The sequence below is a fragment of the Lutra lutra genome, chromosome 4, assembly GCF_902655055.1.
Source record: "Lutra lutra chromosome 4, mLutLut1.2, whole genome shotgun sequence".
Classification (NCBI taxonomy): Eukaryota; Metazoa; Chordata; class Mammalia; order Carnivora; family Mustelidae; genus Lutra; species Lutra lutra.
This window is the reverse complement of record NC_062281.1, coordinates 50404479-50428681: the sequence shown is the minus strand read 5'-3', so window position 1 is coordinate 50428681 and position 24203 is coordinate 50404479. Positions and strand designations below refer to the sequence as shown.

The 24203-nt window shown below is 40.5% G+C and overlaps 1 protein-coding gene across 1 annotated transcript; it reads left to right on the top strand.

Annotated features, from left to right (window-relative positions):
• The first annotated feature begins 2842 nt into the window (after positions 1-2842).
• Positions 2843-11595, top strand: CA3 (carbonic anhydrase 3). Its single transcript, XM_047727519.1, has 7 exons — positions 2843-2997; positions 3983-4180; positions 6159-6277; positions 7126-7218; positions 8255-8317; positions 9457-9612; positions 11209-11595. Exons 1-7 carry the CDS (start codon positions 2964-2966, stop codon positions 11326-11328), a joined length of 783 nt encoding a protein of 260 aa, XP_047583475.1. The 5' UTR covers positions 2843-2963; the 3' UTR covers positions 11329-11595.
• The last annotated feature ends 12608 nt before the right edge of the window (positions 11596-24203 follow it).

The window sequence follows — 24203 nt, the reverse complement described above, 5'->3', positions numbered from 1 at the left end:
CTTTCCCTCTGCCCCTCCTCCTGCTTGTGCTCTCTCTCTTAAATAAATAAAGTCTTAAAAAAAATAAAATTCCTTCTATACATAAACAATAACAATATGATGAATTCCCAGATTTTTGGTCTTGCTTGGTATAAAGATTTTATTAAACACTTTATCTGGACCAGAACAGACATTTTCCCAAAGATGTACAAATGGCCAACAGATGCATGAAAAGATGCTCAACATCCCTAATCCCCAGAGAAATGCAAAATCAAAAATGAGATACAACATCATGCCATTTAGAATGGTTAGTATCAAAAAGACAAGAAATAACAAGTGTTGTTGAGGATGTGGAGGAAAGGGAGCTCTGTGCACTATTGGTGGGAATGTGACTTGGTGCAGCCACTATGGAAAACAATATGAAGATTCCTCAAAAAATGTATGATCCAGCAATTCCACTTCGGATAGTTACCTGAAGAAAACAAGAGCACAAGTTCGAAAATATATATATACCCCTATGTTTACTAAAGCATTATTTATGACAGCCAAAACATGAAAACATTCTAAGTGTCCATCAACAGATGGATGGATAAAGAAAATATGGGAGATATACATAATGAAATATTATGTAGCCATTAAAAAAGAATGAAATCTTGCCATTTGTGACAGCATGATAGACATACAAGTATTATACTAAGTGAAATAAGTCAGACAAAGAAAGGCAAATACTAAATGATTTCACTTATTGTGGAATTTAAAAAACAAAACAAATGAAGAAACAAAACCAAACAGAAACAGCTCATACAGAGAACAAACCAGGGGTTGCTCATGTGGAGGGATAGGGCAATATATGGCTGAAATATGGGATTAAAAGGTATACACTTCCAGTTATAAAATAAATAAACCACAAGCAAGAAAAGTACAGCATAGGGGATATAGTCACTAATATTATAATAGCTTTGTATGGGAACAGATGGTAACTATACTCACATGGTGATCATTTCATAATGTCTGTAAATGTCCAATCACTGTACACAAACTAACATTACACCCAAAACTAATATTATATTGTATGTCAACTATACATCAATTAAAAAATCACTTTATCTGTATTACTATTATACCAATAACGTGAAATGTAGCTACCAACCTTTAACCCCACGCACCAGAAAAAGAGATTATAGTGATTTGATGAATTGAAAAAAAGATGATAGCTTACTGATACAAATAATTATGCATTCAAAAAGAAATAGAAAACACCTCCATTAACCACAAACTATAGCACCACACTATTGCAGTACAAAAGCAAAATCAGGGGCAGAGGTCCCAAATCTGCAGGCTTTCTGATCCACCACTGACATATTCGAGCTCAGTCTAAGGGCATTTGCTTTGCTGTTTGCTTGGATTTTCCAAACGATCTCAGTTGATTCCACACTGTTATTGTGTGGCTCAAATGATCCTTGCTCACAAAAATACGCTGGGGAATGACTCCCTTGGCGTCCAGGTTATGAGTGTGGTCAGTCATTCCACATGCCTTGGGGATGAGCTATCTTTACCATGATGAGAGATTTCCTTTTCAAGTTTAGTAATCTCCAAATACAAAATACTAGCATCAATAAAAGTCAAAGTAATTAAGGAAATGTATATTGCAACCTCGTTCAAGATAGCACTGAATTGGGCTTATGTCTCTTTGCTGTCTTTTTTATGAATAAAATTATTATTAACCTAGAACAAAGAAGAAATTTACAAATACTCTTAATAGAGTTATAAAGATCTACTACACGGAATTCTTCAATGTAAACCATAACAACATTTAAAAATATATCTCTGACACGTGCACATTGGATATGCCAGTTCTGCTCTCCTTTTGCATGGGTCATCATATTATAAAACAACTTGAGTAGGGAGAAAAAAAAAAACACAAAACAATTCTGGAAGCCTTTCCTCTTCCTTTTCTTCTAATCTCTCATTATGTTTTGGGGAACGAGGTCCTGCATTTTAAACACCATGACTCACTTTATGTTTGTGGCCTTCCAACACTCCAGAATAGTCTCGACTTTTCGTGAGCAGAGGTACAGCTCACACAATGGGGGTAAGTCAGTCCCAGGCTCCTGCTCAATGTCAGCCTGGGATGCAGACCTCTCCCGGATTCCCGGAGCTCTCCGAGAGATCTGGCTCTCAGCGTCCTGCAGACCAAAGGAATCCGCTAGGCTGGGAAATGCTGCCTGGCGCAGTTCCAAGAACGGGATTTTGTCAATCTCTTTAAGGAGAGCGGAGTTCTAGAACTTGCCCTCCCGGCCTCTTTCTTCCCATCCTCTGCTCCTGAGATTTTACAAGTTGCCTGCAAGGGAGTCAAACAGGAGTCAGGCAAACAGACCTGTTCTTTCCAGCTACCGTAATCGGATCGCTGGAGCGAAATAAACTCGCAGAAGCGTCCAGAGACCGCAGCCAGACAACCAGCCTGCGCTAAAAGCAACTTGGAAGTGAGGTTGCAAGTGCCGCGGGGCTGCAGATTTTAGCTGGTGCCTAAGCACAGGTCGGATCCCCAATCTCCCGCAAAATCAACAACGAAAAGCCTGAAAGAGGGAGGAAGGATGAAGCAAAAGTCGCCCGCATTTTTGCACGTCGGCGCCACTCGTTAGAAAGCCAGGCAGCTTCGGGAGGCGGGAGGGAGAGGTAGGAGAGCCAGGCGCCGAGGTTTGGAGAAGGTAGGGAGGGGGTGGGGGCCTCCTTCCGCCCATCTCCCCCGCCACCCACCCCCCCACAAAGCCCGACAGCTGTCTAGCTCTCGGAATTCATTGGCTTTCCCTACCCCGCCTCCCAAATACCACCCCAATCCAGTTTAGCCCCCCTGCCCCACCCTCGCTGACCTAATAAGGCCATGCAGTGTGTTGGGGACCTATATAAAAGGCGTGGGCTCGAAGGGAGGCTGCACAACTCGGGGGAGAGAAGTCAGCTGCGGTCCAGTGCCTACAAAGACTACCATGGCCAAGGAGTGGGGTTACGCCAGCCACAACGGTGAGTCCGAGCAGCCGCCGGCCCCAGCACCCCAGTCTTGTCCGGGATGGTGTCGGAGCATCCCCTGGAATTGCACAGAAAGCGAGCAACTCTAGGGAGTGCAACTCTAGAGAGTGCGTGGGAAAATATGGGCGGAGGAGTCCTTGGAAACCAAGAGTTACTGAGCACTTACCAAGTGCCAGAAGCTGCTGACCCTTTTACCTTTATCTCATGTAGTTCTCCCTGGTATCAAGCCCTTATTACTTCCGCTGCAGGAAACTGAAGTGCAGAGAGAGGCTGGGTAACTTACCCAAGATCACACTCCCTGTGACCTAGAAGTCAGACCACCCGAGGTCCAGTTCTGATTGTCCCTTATTCCAGGATACTGGGCAAGCAGTTCACCTCTCTGAACCTGGTGTCAGTTTAAGAATCCTTGCTCTGGGGGCGCCTGGGTGGCTCAGTGGGTTAAAGCCTCTGCCTTCAGCTCAGGTCATGATTCCAGGTCCTGGGATCGAGCCCCGCGTCGGGCTCTCTGCTCGGCGGGGAGCCCGCTTCCTCCTCTCTCTCTCTGCCTGCCTCGCTGCCTACCTGTGATCTCTATCTGTCAAAAAAAGAAAAAAAAAAAAAAAAACTTAAAAAAAAAAGAATAAATAAAAAATAGGAGTGTGCTTTGAAAACCATATGTGGTCAGGTTATTTCTTCCAGCTGTATGGTGGAAGATAGCATTGGTAAAACGTGTGACGAAATGCATTTCAAAAATTAGCCTTCGAGGTTGTATTCTTGAGCAAGCAGGGGAAATACGCTTAGTTAAATATAATTTCTAGGTACACTATTAAGGAAACAATGAAAAGGTCTTAAATGCTAAGCCTTGTCTTGCCCAAACTGAAAACCAGGACCTTTGCATAATCACTGACTAGCCTCTGTGTATTTTGCTGATTTAGTCGATTAGAAAGAGGGCTTGGAATGTGCCACCAAATGAATCAGTCCCATCAACTTGATTTCCTAGGTCCTGACCACTGGCATGAACTTTATCCCATTGCCAAGGGAGACAACCAGTCGCCCATCGAACTGCATACTAAAGACATCAAGCACGACCCTTCTCTGCAGCCATGGTCAGTGTCTTACGATCCTGGCTCTTGCAAGAGCATCTTGAACAACGGGAAGACCTGCAGGGTTGTGTTTGATGATACTTTCGATAGGTCAAGTAAGTATGACACTTAGGTAGAGGCACACAGACGTTTTCGATGCCTGTATTGGCAAAAATGAGGTTGATGACACAGTAATAATTAGTGAGAAGAGGTGATGGCAATGAGTCTAAATGAATGTCCTTTTGGATGGCCTACACCTGAGGTTTCTGAACAGAGTCTGGAGAGCAAGGCTCCCATTCCCATTGTGTGGCAGAGATTCCATTCTACAAAGCCAGGAACCCAGCAAAGGAACAAAGTAGACACTTTCTCCCCCTGGTATGTGGGTGGGGGTCAATCCAGGGGAAAGAATGAGGTTTATATGAGTCAAGAATATTGTCTTCAAGGCTTCAGTGGGGTTCATCTGATTAATCCTTTTGGTGAGTGTTTTTGCAGTTCCTGACAATTTCGTGAGTAGTCATTTCTGTGCCATGAAAAGGAAAAGTCACCATGTTTAAAAAACTCTTTACTTACACTATTAAGAAAATCAATGAAATAAAAGCAGACTACTTAGAAATACTTTATTTCAAAGTAAATGAGGTAAGAAAGAATCTACCTTTAATATTTTGGTGCTTGATGTACGATAATACTTTTTCTTATAACCACATTTGTAAAAAAGTTAAAATTATTCTTATTGATGTACATAAATAAATATTCTCAATGATGTTATAGTAGAGAGCAATAGTGTCATAATTCCTACCTGCTAGGAGGCTCCAAGTAATGAGTATCATAGATATTTTATTTTCTTAAATGATAATTTCATATTGCTGTTACTTTTTTCACCTTCTCCATTTAAATCAAGTTCCATTCTGAAGGATAAATGACAAAATTAAACAGTACCTATTTCGTAGAGCCTCATAAGAATACCATTTTTGTAAGCGGAAATGAGGAAATATTGACCATTCCAAATGAGTTATCCTAATGAGTTGGACTCATATGACCAGAAAGTAACTGTTCTAGTGTTTGCACCAGAAAAATGCTGTGAATCAGACCACTTAACTTCCACATGACTAAGCTCACCCAAGTCTAGCTCTATTGTTTTAGATTATGAGCTTACGGTTTGCCATTTCAGCACCAAGAGTTGGTCAATCTTTTCTGGAATAGCTATTCTGAATTCTGTTTTGATTTAGTTTATATTGCTAAATCTTGATTTGGGGGGGTGCGTAATTTCCAATGTCCTGCAGAAAATATCTGAACCTCTAAATCACTCCCCAGGTGAATGAAGTGAGATCAAAGTAATGTGATGTGGTGAAGTATTTGGACAACAAACTCAACATTAATGCTACCAAGAATTACCTCGTTTGGCTGTCCACATTTATTGATTGCTTGGGAAATGTCTAAATTTTCCTTTTTACCTCATTCCAACAGACACAGTTCCAGTTAGAAGTGAATGAAAGCTCTTGCTTGTAGTCTTAAAGAAAAGTGGAGCTGGAGGCATGATATGGAGAAGGAATTCACATTTGCACGGTGATTGGTGTGCCAGGCAGTGTGATGAAGACTTTAAAGTCCTTAATCTCATTTAATCCTCATGGCTGCTCTGAAAGGTTGATATTATTATCACCTTCAACAGAGTTGCAAAAACAGGTTCAGAGAAGTTTAGCAACTTGCCTGAGTTCACACAATTAGCTAGGATTTGAACCCGCATCCCTCTGGCTCTCAGCCCTCACGTTCTTCCCACCACTCCACACAACAGACTCATTTGTTGACTGTCTGCATCCTTATTGCCCCTCTTTCGTTTGAACTTTGTTGTCATGTTAAATTGGCACTTTAAGCATAATAAAACAAGCAAAGAAAACAAGATAGAAAAGAGAAGTCCTTTATTTTGACATATCCCAAGACTTTGTGGGAAAGAGACCAGTGTGCTTGAGAACCATATCATCTACCCAGCAGACTGATCACCTTTGCCCATTGAACTTCGGCTCTAAGAGCATGTGTTTAAGGTAGGAGTCTGTAAACGAAGCACGAGTTCACTGTTGACCTAGTGTCTCTGAATCGCAGTGCTGAGGGGCGGTCCTCTCACTGGACCCTACAGGCTTCGCCAGTTCCATCTTCACTGGGGCTCCTCTGATGATCATGGCTCTGAGCACACCGTGGATGGAGTCAAGTATGCGGCAGAGGTAGGAGCAACTGTCTCCCAAAGTGAAAACTGAGAAGTGAAAAATAGCCACAAAGTAGCATCCACTTCAAGCCCGAGGTTGTGAAAAGAGCTGTAGTACTTTTAGCATAAGCTGAAGCTGCCGAACATTCTAGGCTAGACGGTTAAGAGTGTAGGTGAGTTAGTGTCATGCATGAAAATTTTCAAAGTTATATTAAGAAATTGGATAGCGGGAACGCCTGGGTGGCTCAGTGGCTTAAGCATCTGCCTTCAGCTCAGGTCATGATCTCAGGGGCCTGGGATGGAGTCCTGCAACGTGCTCCCTGCTCAGTGGGAAGTCTGCTTCTCCCTCTACCTCTGCCCCTCCCCCTGCTTGTGCTCTCTCTTTCTCTCTCTGGCAAAAAAATAAAATCCTAAAAAAAACAACAACTGGATAACGGTTTAATAATTTAAAAAAAAAAAGGCCAAGGTCTTGACTGGAAGAGAAAAGATAAGGATAGCTAGCATTTATGAAGTGCTTACAAATATGAACTCATTTGGTCCTCTCAGCAACTCTATGAGACAGGTTATACAAACAGGCACAGAAAAGTTACATAAGAAAGTTACAGAATTAGTTTAACGAAAGTTCAACTTTCAATCATTGCTTATTACAGTGTTCTAGGTCTACTTCTAATAATTTCATACACTTTTTATTTAAACCACTAAAAGTTTCAGCAAAATATTGCATGTTGATATTTCAAATTCTATTGACTTCCTTTGAGAATGTCTGGCAACGTCAGAATTGTAAAGTTATTGGTTTACTGTGAATACTTTTATACTTATTTTCTTACTCTAGAAATTTACCTCATAACCTGCATTCTATGGTTTCAGCTTCATTTGGTTCACTGGAATCCAAAGTATAACACCTTCGGAGAAGCTCTGAAGCAACCTGATGGGATAGCTGTGGTTGGCATTTTTCTGAAGGTGAGGTTAAAAACTAACCATCTTTTTCTTTCAAAATTTAGTTCTTTATTGATGGTTAGGATAGCATGTGTTTCCCCTCCTTCCTTTTATTTAAAAGGGAGAGAGGAATGAATTTCATTATTCATTCAACTGATAAGACATTTCTGGTAAGATCAGCTCAAAATATTTAGCTCTCCCTTAAAAGTGTCCCTTTTGCCATACTCCAGTCCCCCTAACACTTCTAAATTCTCTCCAGAATGAGTGTGTGGGCGTGTGGAGGGGCAATGGAGACAGAGCCTTGGAAAGAGCTTATTGTGGTAGTGGGGAGGGCAAAGTCAGCCTTGTTGCATTATTCTTTCCTGTTACTCTACTTTAGTTGCACTGGAAACCAGAAAAGCTGATGTTGGAAACTGCTGGGATGCCAAGTCCCTGGCTGGTTATCCCCTCAGCTCAGGGCAGCTACCACTCACATGATCCCAGGCTAACATAGCACACGGAATGTGTGTGTTGTTGGGCCAGCTTTGGTTTAAAGGGGACTTAGTGTCATTAACACATGAATTTAGTGGTAACACAATCTAGATTTTAAGCCAGAGGTGAAAATCTAGCTTCTTTCTTTTTGAATGACCTAATTTGTTTTATGTCCTGAACTCATTGGTTCATTTTCAGTGATTGAATGCAACACAACAGGAAGTGGAGTGGGTCTGCACTCCAGACTGGACAATAAATTTAGTTTTGCATACGTTGAGTCCATCCTAGCTTGAATTCTGTAAAAGAAAAAAAAAAAAAGGATGATGGGAGAGAAGATCAAGGACATGGAAATAAATCAACATATAATTTTGCGGTTTGCACTTCAAAGGCCTGGAGTCTAAATTTAGTTCGGAAAATATATCCCCTAAAATCTTGGGGGAGAAATAAACTTATGTTTTGTTTAGTACAAGATATTCTGGCAGATTTGTAATCACTAGTTGCTGATGGATGGATCAAAGTTAGTTTTCAAGACAATCATAAATTATGAAGAAGGGAAAGATATAATTATTGGTTTTTTATTTTCTTACAGATAGGACGCGAGAAAGGCGAGTTCCAGCTGGTCCTTGATGCACTGGACAAAGTTAAGACAAAGGTAAAAATAAATCATGTTCCCTCCTAGAACATAAAACAGGGTACGTCAATTTTTCGTTATTACATTTTCTTTCTTTTTTTTTTTTAAGACTTTATTGATTTATTTCTCAGAGAGAGAGTGTGCACAAGCAGGGAGAGTAGCAGGGAGAGGGAGAAACAGGTTCCCCACTGAGCGGGCTGCCCAATGGGGGGCTCCATCCCAGAACCCTGGGATCATGACCTGAGCCAAAGGCAGATCATCAATGACTGAGCCACGCAGGTGCCCCTATTATTACATTTTCAAGTGTATTTTTTATATCTGTTACTATGTCTGATGAATATACTAAGCATATGCCCACAAACAAATGCTATTATATTTGTATGATTTACAATTTTTAGTGCAATTTTACATATATCAGCTTATTAAATTCCCAGTCTGTCAGATGATGACTTTCTTACTGAAATGAATGCAAGAGAAGTTGAATGTTCACCCCCCTTGCCCCCCAACACACATACATACTTGCAGAAGTACTAAACATTTGGGTCCTGGTGCTGCCCTTTCTCTCTGGGGTGATACCTGCATACTTTAAATCTTAACAGTAGATTCTTCTAATTAATTGATTCCTTTTAATTGCCTTTGGAACTATTCTAATCAAATGCTATTAAGTTTTACCACCAAAGTATTCTGAGTATAATGTTCAAGTGAGCCTGTTTTTTTTTAAATCATTGAGTACCTAAGCATTAACTTATATGAAACATTTCTGTTATAGTTAGATGTGAGTTTTCTTCTTTTTCTTGAGAAGTGAGGAATTGTAGTTCTACTGGCAGATAATAGGGAATAAAATGTTACATTGACTGTGCCAAAGTCAAAATATAAACTGGCTTCCCCCCTTTAACTTTTATTTCTGAAAGGCATGAACTTTATTTAATAGTTCCATTTTCTTGTGGTGCCTGGGTGGCTCAGTTGGTGAATCATTCCATTCTTGATCTCAGCTCAAGTCTTGGTCTCAGGGTCCTGAGTTCAACCCTCAAATTAAAAAAAAAAAAAAAAATCTGTTTTGTTTATTGCATTTGAAATCCATCCTCACAAAATGGCAAGACCGTTGGGGTGGGTGGTGTGGGTGCACCTACTCATCGTGCCTGTGCCCTGTGCTCCCCCAGGGCAAGGAGGCACCCTTCACACGTTTTGACCCATCCTGCCTGTTCCCCGCCTGCCGGGACTACTGGACCTACCACGGCTCCTTCACCACGCCGCCCTGTGAGGAGTGCATTGTGTGGCTCCTGCTGAAGGAGCCCATCACTGTGAGCTCTGACCAGGTAAGCCCCAGCTCCAGACAGAGACTTGACAACATGCAAACATGCATCACTGAATGGCTGTATAAGATATAGATGCCAAATGGAAAATGGGCAGCTGCTAAAAGCATGCTTACAGACCAGCTCTATGACCAGGCATTTCAGAGTTTGCTTTGATTAATTACAGTTTGCTCAACTTTCTAAAACTTGGCTTCCAAAAGTACCAGGATAAACACAGATCATTTAAAGGCGGTTGGAATGCTGAACAATGACTGAGTTTATGCTCTGGAAACACTTAAGGGTTTTACATTACTAATATGAGTTAGCCTTTGTTAATTTGGAGCTCCCTCAACTACTAAGTACTGGTTAGACGATTGTAAATACAGGCCTGGGGAAAAGGATACTAATGGAAGGGATTTAACATCTTTGTGAGGATATGAGATTTTTCCAGTTCTATAGATATGTAAGTTGTGGCTCAGAAAGGTTAAGTAGTTTGTCCATGATCACACAGCCAAGTGTAGGAGCTGAGATTCCAGTGTCTGTCTGCTTCCAATACCTCTTGACCTCTTTGCTCAGGACTTTCTTCTTAGTGTTCATCTAAAGAATGTCCTTGCAACATTTATCAAAGAGACTTTCAAGGAAAGACTGGGAGAAAATATGTAAGAAGGGATATGGAGAAGAACAGATTAAAGCAAGTGCACAGCACAGAAACTCACACCGTAGATCATGAATGTCTACTTCAATGGTAAAGTCAGTTTTCTAGTACATTTCCTTACTTAAGACAGGGGTTTTCACATTTCTGCCAGTTATAGACTCAAGTATATACATGATCACTTTTATCAAAAGATCAGATTTAATGGTCAGGTTCACTCATAAACATATTTTGAAAGAGGAATGAAATTTTCTTAAGGAGAAAGCTGTAAACATTTTCATGTAGAAATACAGTACTAATGACAACTTCCTATATTCCTTTTCCTTAAGAAAAAAAAAACTTTTAAAATGTTCTTAAAATTTTAAATATAGTATGACTAATCTCTTTCTGTCTTTTAAAAAAAGAGACTCCATAAACTTATATAACGAAGGCAATTAAGCTTATCAATTGTGCCGATATTGTCATCCCCTCCTACGTAAAGCATATACTTCATACTGACCCATCAAATTGAAATAATTGCTTCAGAATTCAGGAGGAAACACTTGGACAGAGGGCATGGTGATCCTATATAAAACGAAGAAAAGAAAAGTACAGAAAAAGCTTCTATTTCACAGGAACTCATTACCAGATAATTCTGGACCAACAGATTTCGTGGTTTGTTTGTTTTGTTTTAAAAGTCAGAATTTTAAAAAAAATTTTTTTTAAAGATTGTATTTATTTATTTGAGAGAGACAGAGATAGGGAGGGAGAGCACAAGCTGGGAGGAGAGGGAAAAGCAGACTCCCCACTGAGCCTGCCACGGGGCTTGATTCCAGAACTCTGGGGTCATGAACTGAGCTGAAGGGGACGCTTTACATTACCTGAGCCACCCAGGTGCCCCCAAAAGCCTGAAATTTCTAGCTGTCACGTACCAAATGCGTCCAGTTGGTCCGAGTGTCATGCTGACAGTCTTCCCTTGCCCCTTGCAGATGGCAAAGCTGCGGAGCCTCTTTTCCAGTGCTGAGAACGAGCCCCCAGTGCCCCTCGTGGGGAACTGGCGCCCTCCACAGCCGATCAAGGGCAGGGTGGTGAGAGCCTCCTTCAAATGAGGCCACTGGAGCTTGCCCTCTTCAGGAAAGGAAACCTGCCATTGGAGAGCTTGGTTCCTTGTCTCCTCTTGGTGCTCCTTCCTCCAAGTATATTTCAGCTTTCCACACCACACAATGAATGCTAGAGTGTAGTAACCGAGAAGCCAAAGTTACTTTTGACAAGACATAATATGAAAACATTTGGCCTTTGTAATAATCACCTTTCCTACAAAAGAAGCATTGTTAGTAAGGTTTCAAAGAAGAAACAGGTGGGAGAGTAAAGATATAGAAAAATGGGTATTGGGAACCATTTTTTTTGTCTTCTTAAATTTCACAGAACTTCAGTTTTACTATTTTTGTATTCTGAGTTGTGTCTCTTAAAAAGAAATAACGAAAACTTCTGTATGTAGGAGTGGATGTGTATGAAGATCATAGAGCAATTAAACGTAAGCCAGAAGTTAAAGTGACTATGCACACCAAGCAAAGAAATGATGCGTTTTAACCCTTAAATAAAACCAACAAGCAGTCCGTTATTTATTACAACTCTAGGTACTGTAGGGATTATCTTGTTTTGATTATCAATGAAAGGAAAACCCATTCAACCGGAGGAGTTTAAAACATTTGATCCAGTGTTTGAATTCTTCTTCATAAGGATGGCTGACTTTATCCTAACATTTTTCTTTACCTGAAGGAGGGCCATTTATTTTTAATTTTACTACTTTTCTCTTTGCATGCTTATTAATATAAAAATTGCCTCTGATATCTTTCTAATTTGAGGGTGGGATAATAATTCCTGGAACACGAAGGAGTGAGTGACTGCACTTGAAGTGAAAGCAGTTGTACCGATCACCAAAACTAATAAAGACATGAGTGAAAAAATCGTGTTGTGTTTTTCAGTGAAGAAAAGGGTCATGAGTGACAGACATGGAGTAAAACTAAGAATGGCAAAGTCTGTAAGTTTGTTTTTATAACGGAAGGGTGATGATAACAGACTCAGATTCTGATTTTAATCAGATGTTACATTTCTCACAGAACAGCTAAGAATCAGTGAGGGGCCCTCGGAGAAAATCACAGATCAGAAGAGGAATGGGTGACCACGTATTTGAGAGTGGGGACTAGTTTCCGGAAGTCTCAAAGTTGGGTTTAGGAATCTGGGGTCCATACCATGGTTGCTACTTAAGGGCATGGAATCAAGTCAGACTGTAGCTTTTACGTCTTTATTTTTCTAAATGTGCATTAGATAACACTAGTCTAATACTACAAAACCCCATACATTGAGACCTTCAAAACATTTAATATGTTTAGACATGAAGTCTAATTTTGCAGTTAGTGGCTTTGATATGTCTTCCATCACAAGACTGGCTAATACGTTAACTTACCTTAGAAAATGACAGCAATGATTTCATTACTCTGAGGAATGAAAATGGTATTGGGTCAGGAGAGTCCTGTGATGCTGGAAGTGAAGTCAGGTGACAAAGCCCTAGGAGACTCACGTTATTTAATAGATTACCACTTGGGTGAAGTAAAACCAGGTTGGTCAGTGCGAAATGGGTGTGTTAATTAAATCCCTTGAAATTAGGAGGTGTGGAGCTTTCATCAATTAGTGGTAATACACAAGCTGATTCTCTCAGGGTACTTACTTAGTAATGCTTAAAGCACCACAAAAATGCATCCAAAACACATTCTGTGTAGGAGAGGAACATATAACTCAATACCAGCTACAGTGGTCCTTATTCAAGAATGCAGGCTAAACAAGCCTTGAACCGTTTTGGGAGAAAATGTCCAATCAGGAGAGGCTATCTCCCTCGACCATGAGTTCCGTGAGGGCATAGATGTGAGTCTTATAAACTATTCCCCTATTGCCTACTAGTGAGTCTGGCACTTAGTAAGCACTCAGTAAATATGTGGTAAATAGATGATGTGATGAACACCGATGACCCCAGGACAAATGCTCATCTTCTTGAACAACCAATTACTCTGCATAATTAAGGCTAATACTGGTTTTTGCTCATCTTATGTAGTGTAGATCTCCTTGGGGAATGTTCTCTTCAGCTTCAGATGACAGCTTTGAGTCATTGTCAAACTCACAATTATCACCCAACTTAAAACTTCCAATTTCTCCCTGCACTCACAATGCCGAGTCATTATACATGCTCATTAGAATATTGAAACCACACGTATGTCCTTATTCAGTGGAGGGATCATCTTCACGATCATGCATAAGAGTCCAGACAATTGCACTTGCGGCACACACAGCCTACACGTGTGGAGGAGACGTGGCTAGGAGCTGTGCTGGACATGTTTCAGCATCTGCCAAATTTTATTTTTTTTAAATTTTTTTTATTTTTTATAAACATATAATATATTTTTATCCTCAGGGGTACAGGTCTGTGAATCACCAGGTTTACACACTTCACAGCACTCACCATAGCACATACCCTCCCTAATGTCCATAACCCCACCCCCCTTCTCAAATTTTATTCTTTAGAACATAATCATCGTAGACATTTTTAAACTTCAACAGAGAACTGAAACTAACTTGAATTAAGTATGTCGGAATATTCAGATAGCTATATCCTTAAGTCTATGAATGGCGCATAATCAATAAGAATTCACTAAATATAGGGCACTGTTAGATTTGAGAGTGCAAATATATTATAATCCCCCCCTTCAATGGGGAGGCAATATACTTATGAAAAAGTAAATATTCATGACTACTGACCCAAGACTCTTTATGTGCCATCAGTGAATATTTATGTAGATGAATGGGAAGTATTCTACATAGGGTATGTGGGTGTCAGCATCCAACTGTACTCATTTATGTAATCAAATAAATAGGGTGAAACTGACCAGCTATTAACTGGTTTGGATACATGTAAAAATTTGCCACAAACAAAATTGTTTTAAAAGAACTACAGAGTCCAAAACCACATCAAAGACTGCATATAAATAAATTAGACTTTAGTTTCTCTTCTAAGGCCTTCTTATTTGATACTAAAGGGGAATTCTAGAGATAAACAAAAATATTATTTTAGTAGAGGAAGAACAAGTGAGAAGAGATAAGAAAAAAATGAAAACTGGGGCATCTGGGGCGCTGTTGGCTAAGCCTCATACTCTTGCTTTTGGTTCAGATCGTGATCTTAGGGTGGTGGGACCAAGCCCTGCATAAGTCCCCGCTCACATCGAGCCGCTGAGTGTGGGATCTGAGATTCTCTTACCCTTTTCCCCCCTGCCGCTGCCCCAACTCACTCTTTCTAAAATAAAGAAATAAACCTTTTTAAAAAAAGAAGAAACTATTAAAAAATGAGAACTGTAAAATGTTTCAGATTTAATGTATGAAAATTTAATGATTTTTAAATACTATCCCTAAGCTAGCACTTAACAGATATAAAATGAAAATGAGAAGGCAAAATCATGTTTGTCTTTAATTTTCACTTGGGTCACTAGATGGCAGCAAAATAATTACAAAAATGACTGAAATGAAAAGCCCAGCTGTTTAGTAGCAGAGCAATGAGGGGTTTTGTTTGCTTGTTTTTAAAAATCCAGAACACCCCTTTTCCTTTTCTCAAATGATTAATATTAACCATTAATCTCTATCTACAAAAAAAAAAAAAAGACGGTGAGGGATTCTCATTTTTGACCATGTTAATAGCCAAAAATGAGGCCTTAGAGATTAAAGTTTAGTAGTTGTTGAATCAAAATGTAAATAAACGAGAGGCAAGTGTTTTACAGCCCTGTTCAGTCTTCTGGAGGTCTGGGTGCAAGCCACCCAGCATTTGTTGGATATGTACTCTCGAGCAAGTTAATTTCTCTGGCCTCAGTCTCTTCTTCTGTGAGAAGGAATGATAATGATACTTGCTCAGAGAGTTTTTTTTTTTTTTAAAGAATTCGATGAGTTGGTACATATAACTTCTTAAAATAGTTATTGTAGCATGTAATAAAACTCTCAATAAGAGTTAATTCTCTCCTGAAAATTAATTTTACTTTAACCAGGAAAAATTCTAGTGGCTTATTCGATACCTAACATCATGTTTTTTCTTTATGTATCTATTAGTCACAACATGAATTCACATCTTAATTCAGATGATGATAAAGGAGTTACTGTAAAGGACTCCCCTAATGGATTTCCCTCTGTGCTTGGCATCGACAATAATAGTTCTTGCCCCATACTATGTGACAGAAAATCAAAGATGTGGCCACGTTAGAAACCAGCACGATGCTAGAAGGGTGATTTGGAGGAGGACCAGAGAATCTTTCCTGAGCAATATTCTGTTCCAGGAGCTCTATACCTTACCTGAGGAGGTGTATGGATGTTGGAAAAACATCCAGAAAATAAACCGAAGAGGAGAAGTGGGAAAACCATAGCATTTATTCTGCTTTACTGACTTTCAAATGTTGGCAGGATGGAGGCCCTTGGAGTGCTGCATGAAGTGGAAAATCTATCCTAATTGTAAATGCAAAAAGTCTCCTTCCCATGAAATTAATTTGGGTCTTGTCTGGGCATGTCAGGAAGTCAGCATCCTGAATAAGGTGTGTTAGTTAACTTGGGAGAAGAGTTTATCCATTTGGGGGTGACTCAAGTCCAATTATACAAAAGGAAATAAAGCAAGGTAGGCATAAAATCTAGGATCAAGGGAATGAATGACTGGAGAGCTGATGAACTACTTTAGATTCAAAGGTGTTTAATGGCAGCCACCTGACAACTTGACCAGGTAGATAATCACAGGTAATCAGCAGGAGCAAGAGCGAGTCTAACTATGCAGTCCCAGGGGACCAAGCGTGCTGCAGAGGCATAAAACCCAGTGATTTAAAAGCTAATTTTAGCCTGGTGAGAATCAACTCTGTGCAGTAAACAGAGAATCAGATTCTCCCTTGTAGTTAAATCATTTCCAGGTAGAGAAGGCTGGAAACTCGGAGAAAACATTTAGGCCATTAAAAGCACATATTCTCTGTTTCAACCTGTCCATAAATTTCTATCACACTCACTCAACTCATTTGAAATTTGGATGGTTCCAAACACATTTGTTCAAGGGAAGTCATTCCCCTAAGGACACTTGACTCCCATGAAAGTATATTACAGATGGAAGTGTTTGAAAATACTATGCAACTCTGGCTTGCAAAATTCACACTTCTGCTCCTCTGTGTGACTGGTTTAATGGAGGACCCAAGGCATTCACTGGAGACCCCAACCAGTGGGCCCGGCAAGGGTAGGAAGATGATACAAGCCAAGCAGAGTAGACATACGTCAGAGCCCAGCCAGGGGGCAGAACTGAGAACTAAGTGGGAAAAGGGGCAGGCAGGAGGTTAGCAATAAGGAGACTGCTGCTCAGGGAGCATAGAGGGGCCTGGTTCTTGCACTAGGAGCCAATCTTGGGAGTAATGATATTTTTACATTCTATCTGTAATGTAGGCATCATGCGTGTGTACATGTGTGTGAGATGAACATGGGTGTGGGGAGGTTTAAGTGTATAAGAACTTTATCTGCTTGTGCTATGGAGGCCAACCACACTAACACAGTATCTGGCACCTTGTCACTGCTCAAAAAGTATTTGTTGATAGAGGAAGGAATGGGCAGATGGATGGGCGGATGGATGGAGGGTTGGATGGAGGGATGGAGGGATGGATGGATGGGGCAATAAGAATCTTACAGGACCAAGTGTCAATTTAAGATCATGAGTTGATGGGACCTATGCTCTCATCCTGGGAATGGCAGAGACTGGCATCTCAAAGAGTTCTTGGAGGAATGCAGGAGTTTCTTTGTTGTAACCCAGCCTTCTCCATAAAGAGAGTAACGATGGGAGAAGAGAAGCAGTTCCTCATCACATATATTCAAAACTTATCATTTGAAAATTTAAATTTTAAAAATGAACTTAATGTACAAGAGACATGTTTTAAGAGATATAAAAGGAGATCCTCTACCCGGATATTTATCTCTTTTACCACTCGTGTTCTAATGGGCAAGTCGAAGACCTAGGTTGGCAATGAGCCTGTGGCACTGGCCTCGGTGATACTGATAGGCATGATTCCTACTAGTGCTGGAACTTTTATGAGTTTGCCTTCATTTTCTCACTAGTGACTTCAGTTCCCCATTTTGTTCAGCTTTGTGTGAAGATGCTCAAGGTTATTGTACATACATAATAAAGAAACCAGCCCCCGACTCAAATCCTTGTGGCATGGCCGAGATACGCAAAGTGTGATACTTTTAGAAATTCAATAAACAGGGGCACCTGGGTGGCTCAGTGGGTTAAGTCTCTGCCTTCGGCTCTGGTCATGATCCCAGGGTCCTGGGATTGAGCCCCACATCCTCGGGCTCTCTGCCTGCTGCTCTGCCTACTTGTGATCTCTGTCTGTCAAATAAATAAATAAAATCTTAAAAAAAAATTCAATAAACATTTTCAACTGACACATTCTGCCCCACCTTAATCAGTGGATGTTAACTCAGGTAAATTTACTGCCCTATACAAACAACACAGACCTATACACTTATACACATGTACTCATGAACTTGTAATTACTTCCCAGAACTTACTTCATAATATAGTTGAGAATTCTTTGAGAAAAACGTTTACTCACACAGTGAATTTTTTTTTTTAAAGATTTTATTTATTTTATTTGACAGACAGAGATTATAAGTAGGCAGAGAGGCAGGCAGAGAGAGAGAGGAGGAAGCAGGCTCCCTGCTGAACAGAGAGTCTGATGCGGGGCTCGATCCCAGGACCCTGGGATCATGACCTGAGCTAAAGGCAGAGGCTTTAACCCACTGAGCCACCCAGGTGCCCCATCACACAGTGAATTTACCAGAAATCAGACTTAGGGTCTTTTTTGGTTTGTTAGTTGTGGTTGGGGGTAGGTGGCATATAATGGCTCAACTCATAATTTCATATGTACATTTCCGGCTGCCTATTATAAATAATTTTTAATTTAAAGTTATTTTCAGATATTTCATCAGAGAAAGTCTCATTTCTTCCTTCTGATTTGGTTTCTCTAAAAACGATCCTGTTGTCAAGATTGCGAGGTGTACTAAGCTTCTTGTCCTTAGCAGCTTAATTGGTATGAAACATTGATTAGGCCCTCAGAGGGGTAGAGGAGTTTCAGAGGAATTATGAAATAACCACAAGGAACAAAGAACAAAGTATGCGACTTGCTAAGAGGGCAGCACTTTTAGCTGGGGAAAAAAATTCAGTATCTAATATATCATTTTACAAGTATATGCAAGTGACTAAAAGGAACCCTCTTTTTGAAAGGATTTCATACTTTTCAAAAGTGTGTCCAGTTAGAAAGAAAAGTAAGTCAAGGAACTACCGAGAAACATCAAGGAGAAGAAAAAAACAGAAAAGAGCAATGTCTAAACATTACTGGAAAGAAATTGTACTAAACATGGCTGTGACCACAGAAGGGAAGGGCTTATCAGGCATGACCATGGTACCCAGCACACTGGGCACGAAATATATGTTCAATAGTGATATCGGCGCCATTCAAAAGAGGGAGAAGATAGTAGAACCAAGGGTATAGGCAACCCACAAAACAAGGCTCTAGGTCACCTGGGCCTCTAGGCCAGCAATGGACTTCATACTCCTTTTGTTTGTTTGTTTGTTTTTAAAGATCTTATTTATTTACTTGAGAGAGACAGAGATGGAGTGAGTGAGCTTGGGCAGGGAGAAGGGCAGATGGAGTGGGAGAAGGAGAAGCAGGCTCCTTGCTGAGCAGGACTCAGGACCCTGGGATCATGACCTGAGCTGAAAGCAGATGCTTAACCCACTGAGCCACCCAGGCGCCCCTCCATACTCCCTTTGGATGATGCAGGCCACTAAGACATAGTTTGAGGGAAGGAATCCCCAATATATGATTTCTAAAAATAGATTATATACACACTATTATATATATTAAAGCAAAGGAGACATTTTTAGAGGGTGAAAAAATAACTAAAAATAGTAGTGCTTACATTTCCTCCTGCCAGGGAGTGGCCTCTTATGTGCACCCCTGGGGTTGATGCATTGCGCCATGGAGGTAGATGGTTTGGAACCTTCTGCTGACAAGATCAGGTTATACAGTCTCTGGCCAGCTGGCAACTTTCTTCTGTTCTAAGGTTCCACACGGAGCTGGGCCACTGTTTCATCCACTGTCTCACCAAAGGGAGGATTAGCTGAGGAAGGAGGTAGAAGAGGAAAACTTGGGGAGGGGAAGTATGTTTTGCCTCTAGTTTATGACACTGGTGACTCCTGATGCTTGCCCTTGGTCAGGAGGAAAAACTTACTTGTAATGCCTATAATTCCCCTTGCATGGAAAATGTTCGATTGTTCTTGTTTCTAAAAGGAAGTAAAAAAAATCCCACATACACCATGGTGATGTATAAGCAGAAGAGAAATTCAATCATGTGACAAAGCTACTATTAACAAAATCAAGCGATCACGATTTTGGTAGGAAAGCCATCACTGGAAATAGGCTGAGGCAAAGCAAAGAAACAATGATCTTAAGGTACAGGGGTGGGATTTTTTTTTTCTGCCTAGTCTAACCCCACCCCACCCCCAAAAAAAATCAGTGAGGGCATATTATGGGCAAAGCACCATCCCAGGGATCCTATTTTGCTGGACACAAATATAACTATTTTTTTAAACTGTCCACAAAAGCCTAGCCTTGTAGATACTCTTAAGGCAGGGTTTCATGATCTTGGTCCTATTAACATTTTAGATGGATTAATTCTTTGTTATAAGGGGCTGTTCTGTGCAGTGTAAGATGTTTAGCAACGTTCCTGAATTCCAGCTTGCATACCCCTAGTCGTGGCAATCCAAATGTTTCCAGACATTGTCTGTATTGTCTGTGGGGCAAAACTGCCCCCCATGATGCATGAGAGCATCATGAGAACCAATGCTCTAAGATGAGATAGACTTTTATTCTTATTAAACTGAATATTTCTTGGTGCCACATGTGGTAGCTATCCTGGATCATAAAATATTTAAAATGCAGAATTTACATTTTTTTTCCTGTAATTGTCCTACTGAATATTTCCATTCTAGTTCCAGTTGAAACTGAAACTTGGTAGCGATGTTTGAATTCCCCAATGACTCTTAAAACCTAAATGAATTTAATTACTTATAGGAAAGTTTGAATGCTACTAGTTGTCATGAAAAAGAAAAAAAAAAACAAAGACACATTGAGGAACTAAATTTTTTGTCTGAAAAGCAGTTTACTAAGGAAAGTGAATTTACCTGTTCATTAGGTACAGAGTTAATGTTATTTCCTGCCACTTTAATGGTTATAAGGGGTTTGGTAGGAAACCCTAAAAATGAGCAGCAGGTTGAGATAACTTTTCTGTTTTACAGAGTAGTGTTGCAGACAAAATCCTAAGGCATTTTTACTATAAGGGCAAGAGAAGGAGACTTTACACACTCCTTAAAGGCACGTAGCCTGCCCTCAGTGAGGCTCATCTCTAAGAGCTCCAACTTCTAAGTAGGACCACTTGGTTACACACCTGGCCCATCACTTCCTAGTGGACACCTGGGGTAAACTGACTTATATCTATGCCTCAGCATCCCTAGTTATAACGTAGGCCTGTGTGAGACATTTAGAACCGTGCTTGAAGCGTAATCAGTTTTCAGTAAGTGCTATTTTTTTTTAAGAGTAGGAACTCCGAAAATCAGGAAGCAAATGTGATTTTTTTTTCATGTAAGCTAGAGAAACAGAAAAGCCAATCTATTATTTTACAATGGAAAGTACTAAATAATAATTATGTTATTTATTCAATTTTTAAAAAACCATAAGTGGTATCTTCCACATATTAGTTCTTATCATAATGATCCACAGCTTGAATTTCCCACCTAGTTTACAAATAAGGAAGTGAAGTTCAGAGAGATTACCTAGCTTGCCTAAGATGATGCAAGTGAGTGTTGAACTAGAATCTGAACTCAGGTCTGTCTTCTTGCAAAGTTGATCCCCATCACAAAATTCTACATCTCTGCTGCAAGAACAAGAATCCTAACAGAGCAGCTAGTGGCTTACCAGGCATCAGGCTTAATTTACATGACAAAATCACACAAATTAGTCTATTTAACATTTCAACAGCCCAAGGTACCATTTTTTACATTTCAGATGTTGAAACTGAGGCTTGGAGAGCTTCTGAAATAAATCATCCCAGGTTATATAAAAGATAAGTCCTAGAAGTTGAATCCAAACTCACAAAAGCTTAGCCCTTAGCAACTATGTGATATTCTCTCCCATCCCATTGCAGAAGAATGTCCAGAAACTCAGAGGCTGAGAGAGGAAAGCCAGAGGCTGGATTAAAGTGGCTTTATATGTCAAGAATTGGAGTCTGGATCATTTTGTGAAAGGTCATTGTCAGATGATCAAAAGCAAGGAGGTGTGGGAATAGCAAGGAGCATTCTGGGAACTTCTGCCAATTTCCTCATCTATAGAATGAATAATTGGGCCACATAAATCTCTCAACTCCCTTTCCTTCTAAAACGCTATATTGTTGCAGTTTGTATCATTCCCTTTCTTACAGCTTCCTGGTGGCTTCCCTATGTAATTAATTGGTATCAAACCCTTCCTGGTATCACAGTCTCAAGCCTTTGCTGCCTGCAGCCCCTGCTCTCTCATTTTGGCCTATACCTACTTGTCTCTTTTTCATTCACTACGCTCCCGGCACAAACTCTTCTGTTCCAGAAATGTCCTCAGTCAGGGCCTTTACACTTACTGTTTCCTTTGCCTGAAATGTCTTTCCCTAGATCTTTCCTGAAATGACACTTCCTTCACTACAGTTTCCATAACCACTGACTGCATCTAAAGAAATATCCCCCCCTATAATTTTCTACCTCATTCGTTTTATTTTCTTTGTAGTAATCACCACTGTTGGAAGTTCACTTTTTTGTTGCTTTTTTATTTATTGTATACTAATCCCATCCATCTCCATGTAAGTTCTATTAAGCCAAGGATCCTGTTGATCTTGTTCATGGCTGTACCCCCTGGGCTGATGCCTGGCACTTTATAATACTTGATAGATTTGATAGATTTGTTGAATGAATGAATGGAGAGATGACTAAAGTTTTTACAACTTATGTCGTACCTAAAAACGTTAGGCATGTAATTGGAGCTCAAAAATGTGTAATAGTAATAATGATAACCAATGTTCATCAATCTCTAATTATTGGCACTGTACTAAATCTGAATCTTTGCAAGACCTTGCAATTTGTCCAAGGTCAGAAGACTACTGATTTAGCCCAGATTCAAAAGTAAGTCTAATTTCAGCACAATGTTATTTGTTAAGTGATTGACTTATGTAAAGAGAAACTAAGGTTACCTCCATTTGGATTAGTGACTACCATAATTTCAAAGAGAATTCATGGGTAGTTACCACTTGTGTCCTGGGGCTCCAGCTTTGCAGAAATTGACAAAGCAAGGATGCCAGCCTAATAGCCTGGGTACCATCACAGAACCTTTAGAACTCACTTTACTCAACTTTCAACTCTTGGTACTTGTCATTTTTACATCACCAGGGCCTACAGAAGAGGCTCATAGCAACTGCAAGGCCCTCTCCTTTTGAGTTAAATAAATATCCTAAAATTGTGCAAAGAATCAGGATTTATTTCACTGAGCCCCATGAGAGTCTATGTAGTTAAGGAGCCATAAATAAAAAGTTTTTCTTAACTATAAACTACATTTTGTGATGGTCCTAGAAACCAAAATAGTTAATTGTTACTCTTGCCTAAAAATTCACTGTGATATCAACAAAGAGAACTCCCTGCAAAACCAGAGGTATATACTTTTCTAGATTCTTAGATTCTAGATTCTTAGATAAATCTAAACATGAATCATATTTGTTTCTCTCAAAGATCACAGAGATCCACAAGACAGAAAATCCTCCTCCCATTTTTGTGGCAAAGTCCTTTGAAGGAAATGAATTCTGCCCCCTCCCCCCAAACAGTTCTGACTTATCTATTAGGTATAATAAGGACAGTGCTTCAAGCCCACAACCCTTTTAGATGTCAATAGAAATTTTTCTTTTCAAGTCAGACCATTAAAAAAAAAATCAAAGAAAATGTTGAAATACATAATGTTAAAATATTAATCTTCATTTCAATATAATCATAAATATATGTGTGTAGGTATAGGAAGAAGGGGACCCATTTTGCCTCAAAAAATCCTCTCTCTCTCTCTCTCTTTTTAAAAAAATTATTTCTTACGTATTCCAGATGGCAAGTTCCTTTTTCAGCTAGGGAAAGTTCCCACCTCTTCGCAAGAAATGCTTGCTTTTACCTAATTTCTCTGAGAAAAGGAATTTGTTTGAGAAGTTTTGGGGGACAAGTTTTAAATTAATATGTATTCAGCGAGGAAGTCTCTCCCCCAAAGTTAATTTTTTAAAGAGAAGGAGGAAAGTGGGAGGAGATAAGCCCTTCTTCATACTATACTCTGACAGCCCTGACAGCATCAAGGAAATGCAATATCCCATGCTCGCCTCTGTGGACGAAGAGCAGAAGAGACTCTCGCTCCTCTTGCTCGCTTTATTCCACGGCCGTGCAGCAGGGGGCGCGTGGCTTTCGGTACGCGAAGCTGCTCGCTCCCCAGAGCTCAAGGACCATATCCCTATTTGCCCCAAGGTCATAGCTCCTAACCTAGCTTGCCAGTCCCTGGCCGGGGACACCCGGCAGTAAACCCTCGGGGCTGGAGACCCCGGCGCCGGTGGGGTCAAGGGGGTGGGGCGGGAGGGCTCTGAGGCCGGGGATGCGATCACAATGCGGACGACGGATGAAAAGAACCAGGAGCCCGGGTCCCGAGCAGTCAGCGCGGCCGCCAGACTCCGCACCAGGAGGGGGATGGGGTGCTCCTAGACGCTTGCCAGCCCCAGTCCCATCCTGGAGCCCGGGAGCCGCCGCCGCCGCCTCCACGCGCGCCCAGAGCTTGGA

What these genes read in the sequence shown, in the direction of transcription:
- CA3 (XM_047727519.1), top strand. Translation starts at nt 2,964, where the DNA reads ATGGCCAAGGAGTGGGGTTACGCCAGCCACAACG. An exon ending in GAGTCAAGTATGCGGCAGAG is followed by an intron (nt 6,278 to 7,125) that starts GTAGGAGCAACT and finishes CTATGGTTTCAG; the next exon opens with CTTCATTTGGTTCACTGGAA. An exon ending in TCACTGTGAGCTCTGACCAG is followed by an intron (nt 9,613 to 11,208) that starts GTAAGCCCCAGC and finishes TGCCCCTTGCAG; the next exon opens with ATGGCAAAGCTGCGGAGCCT.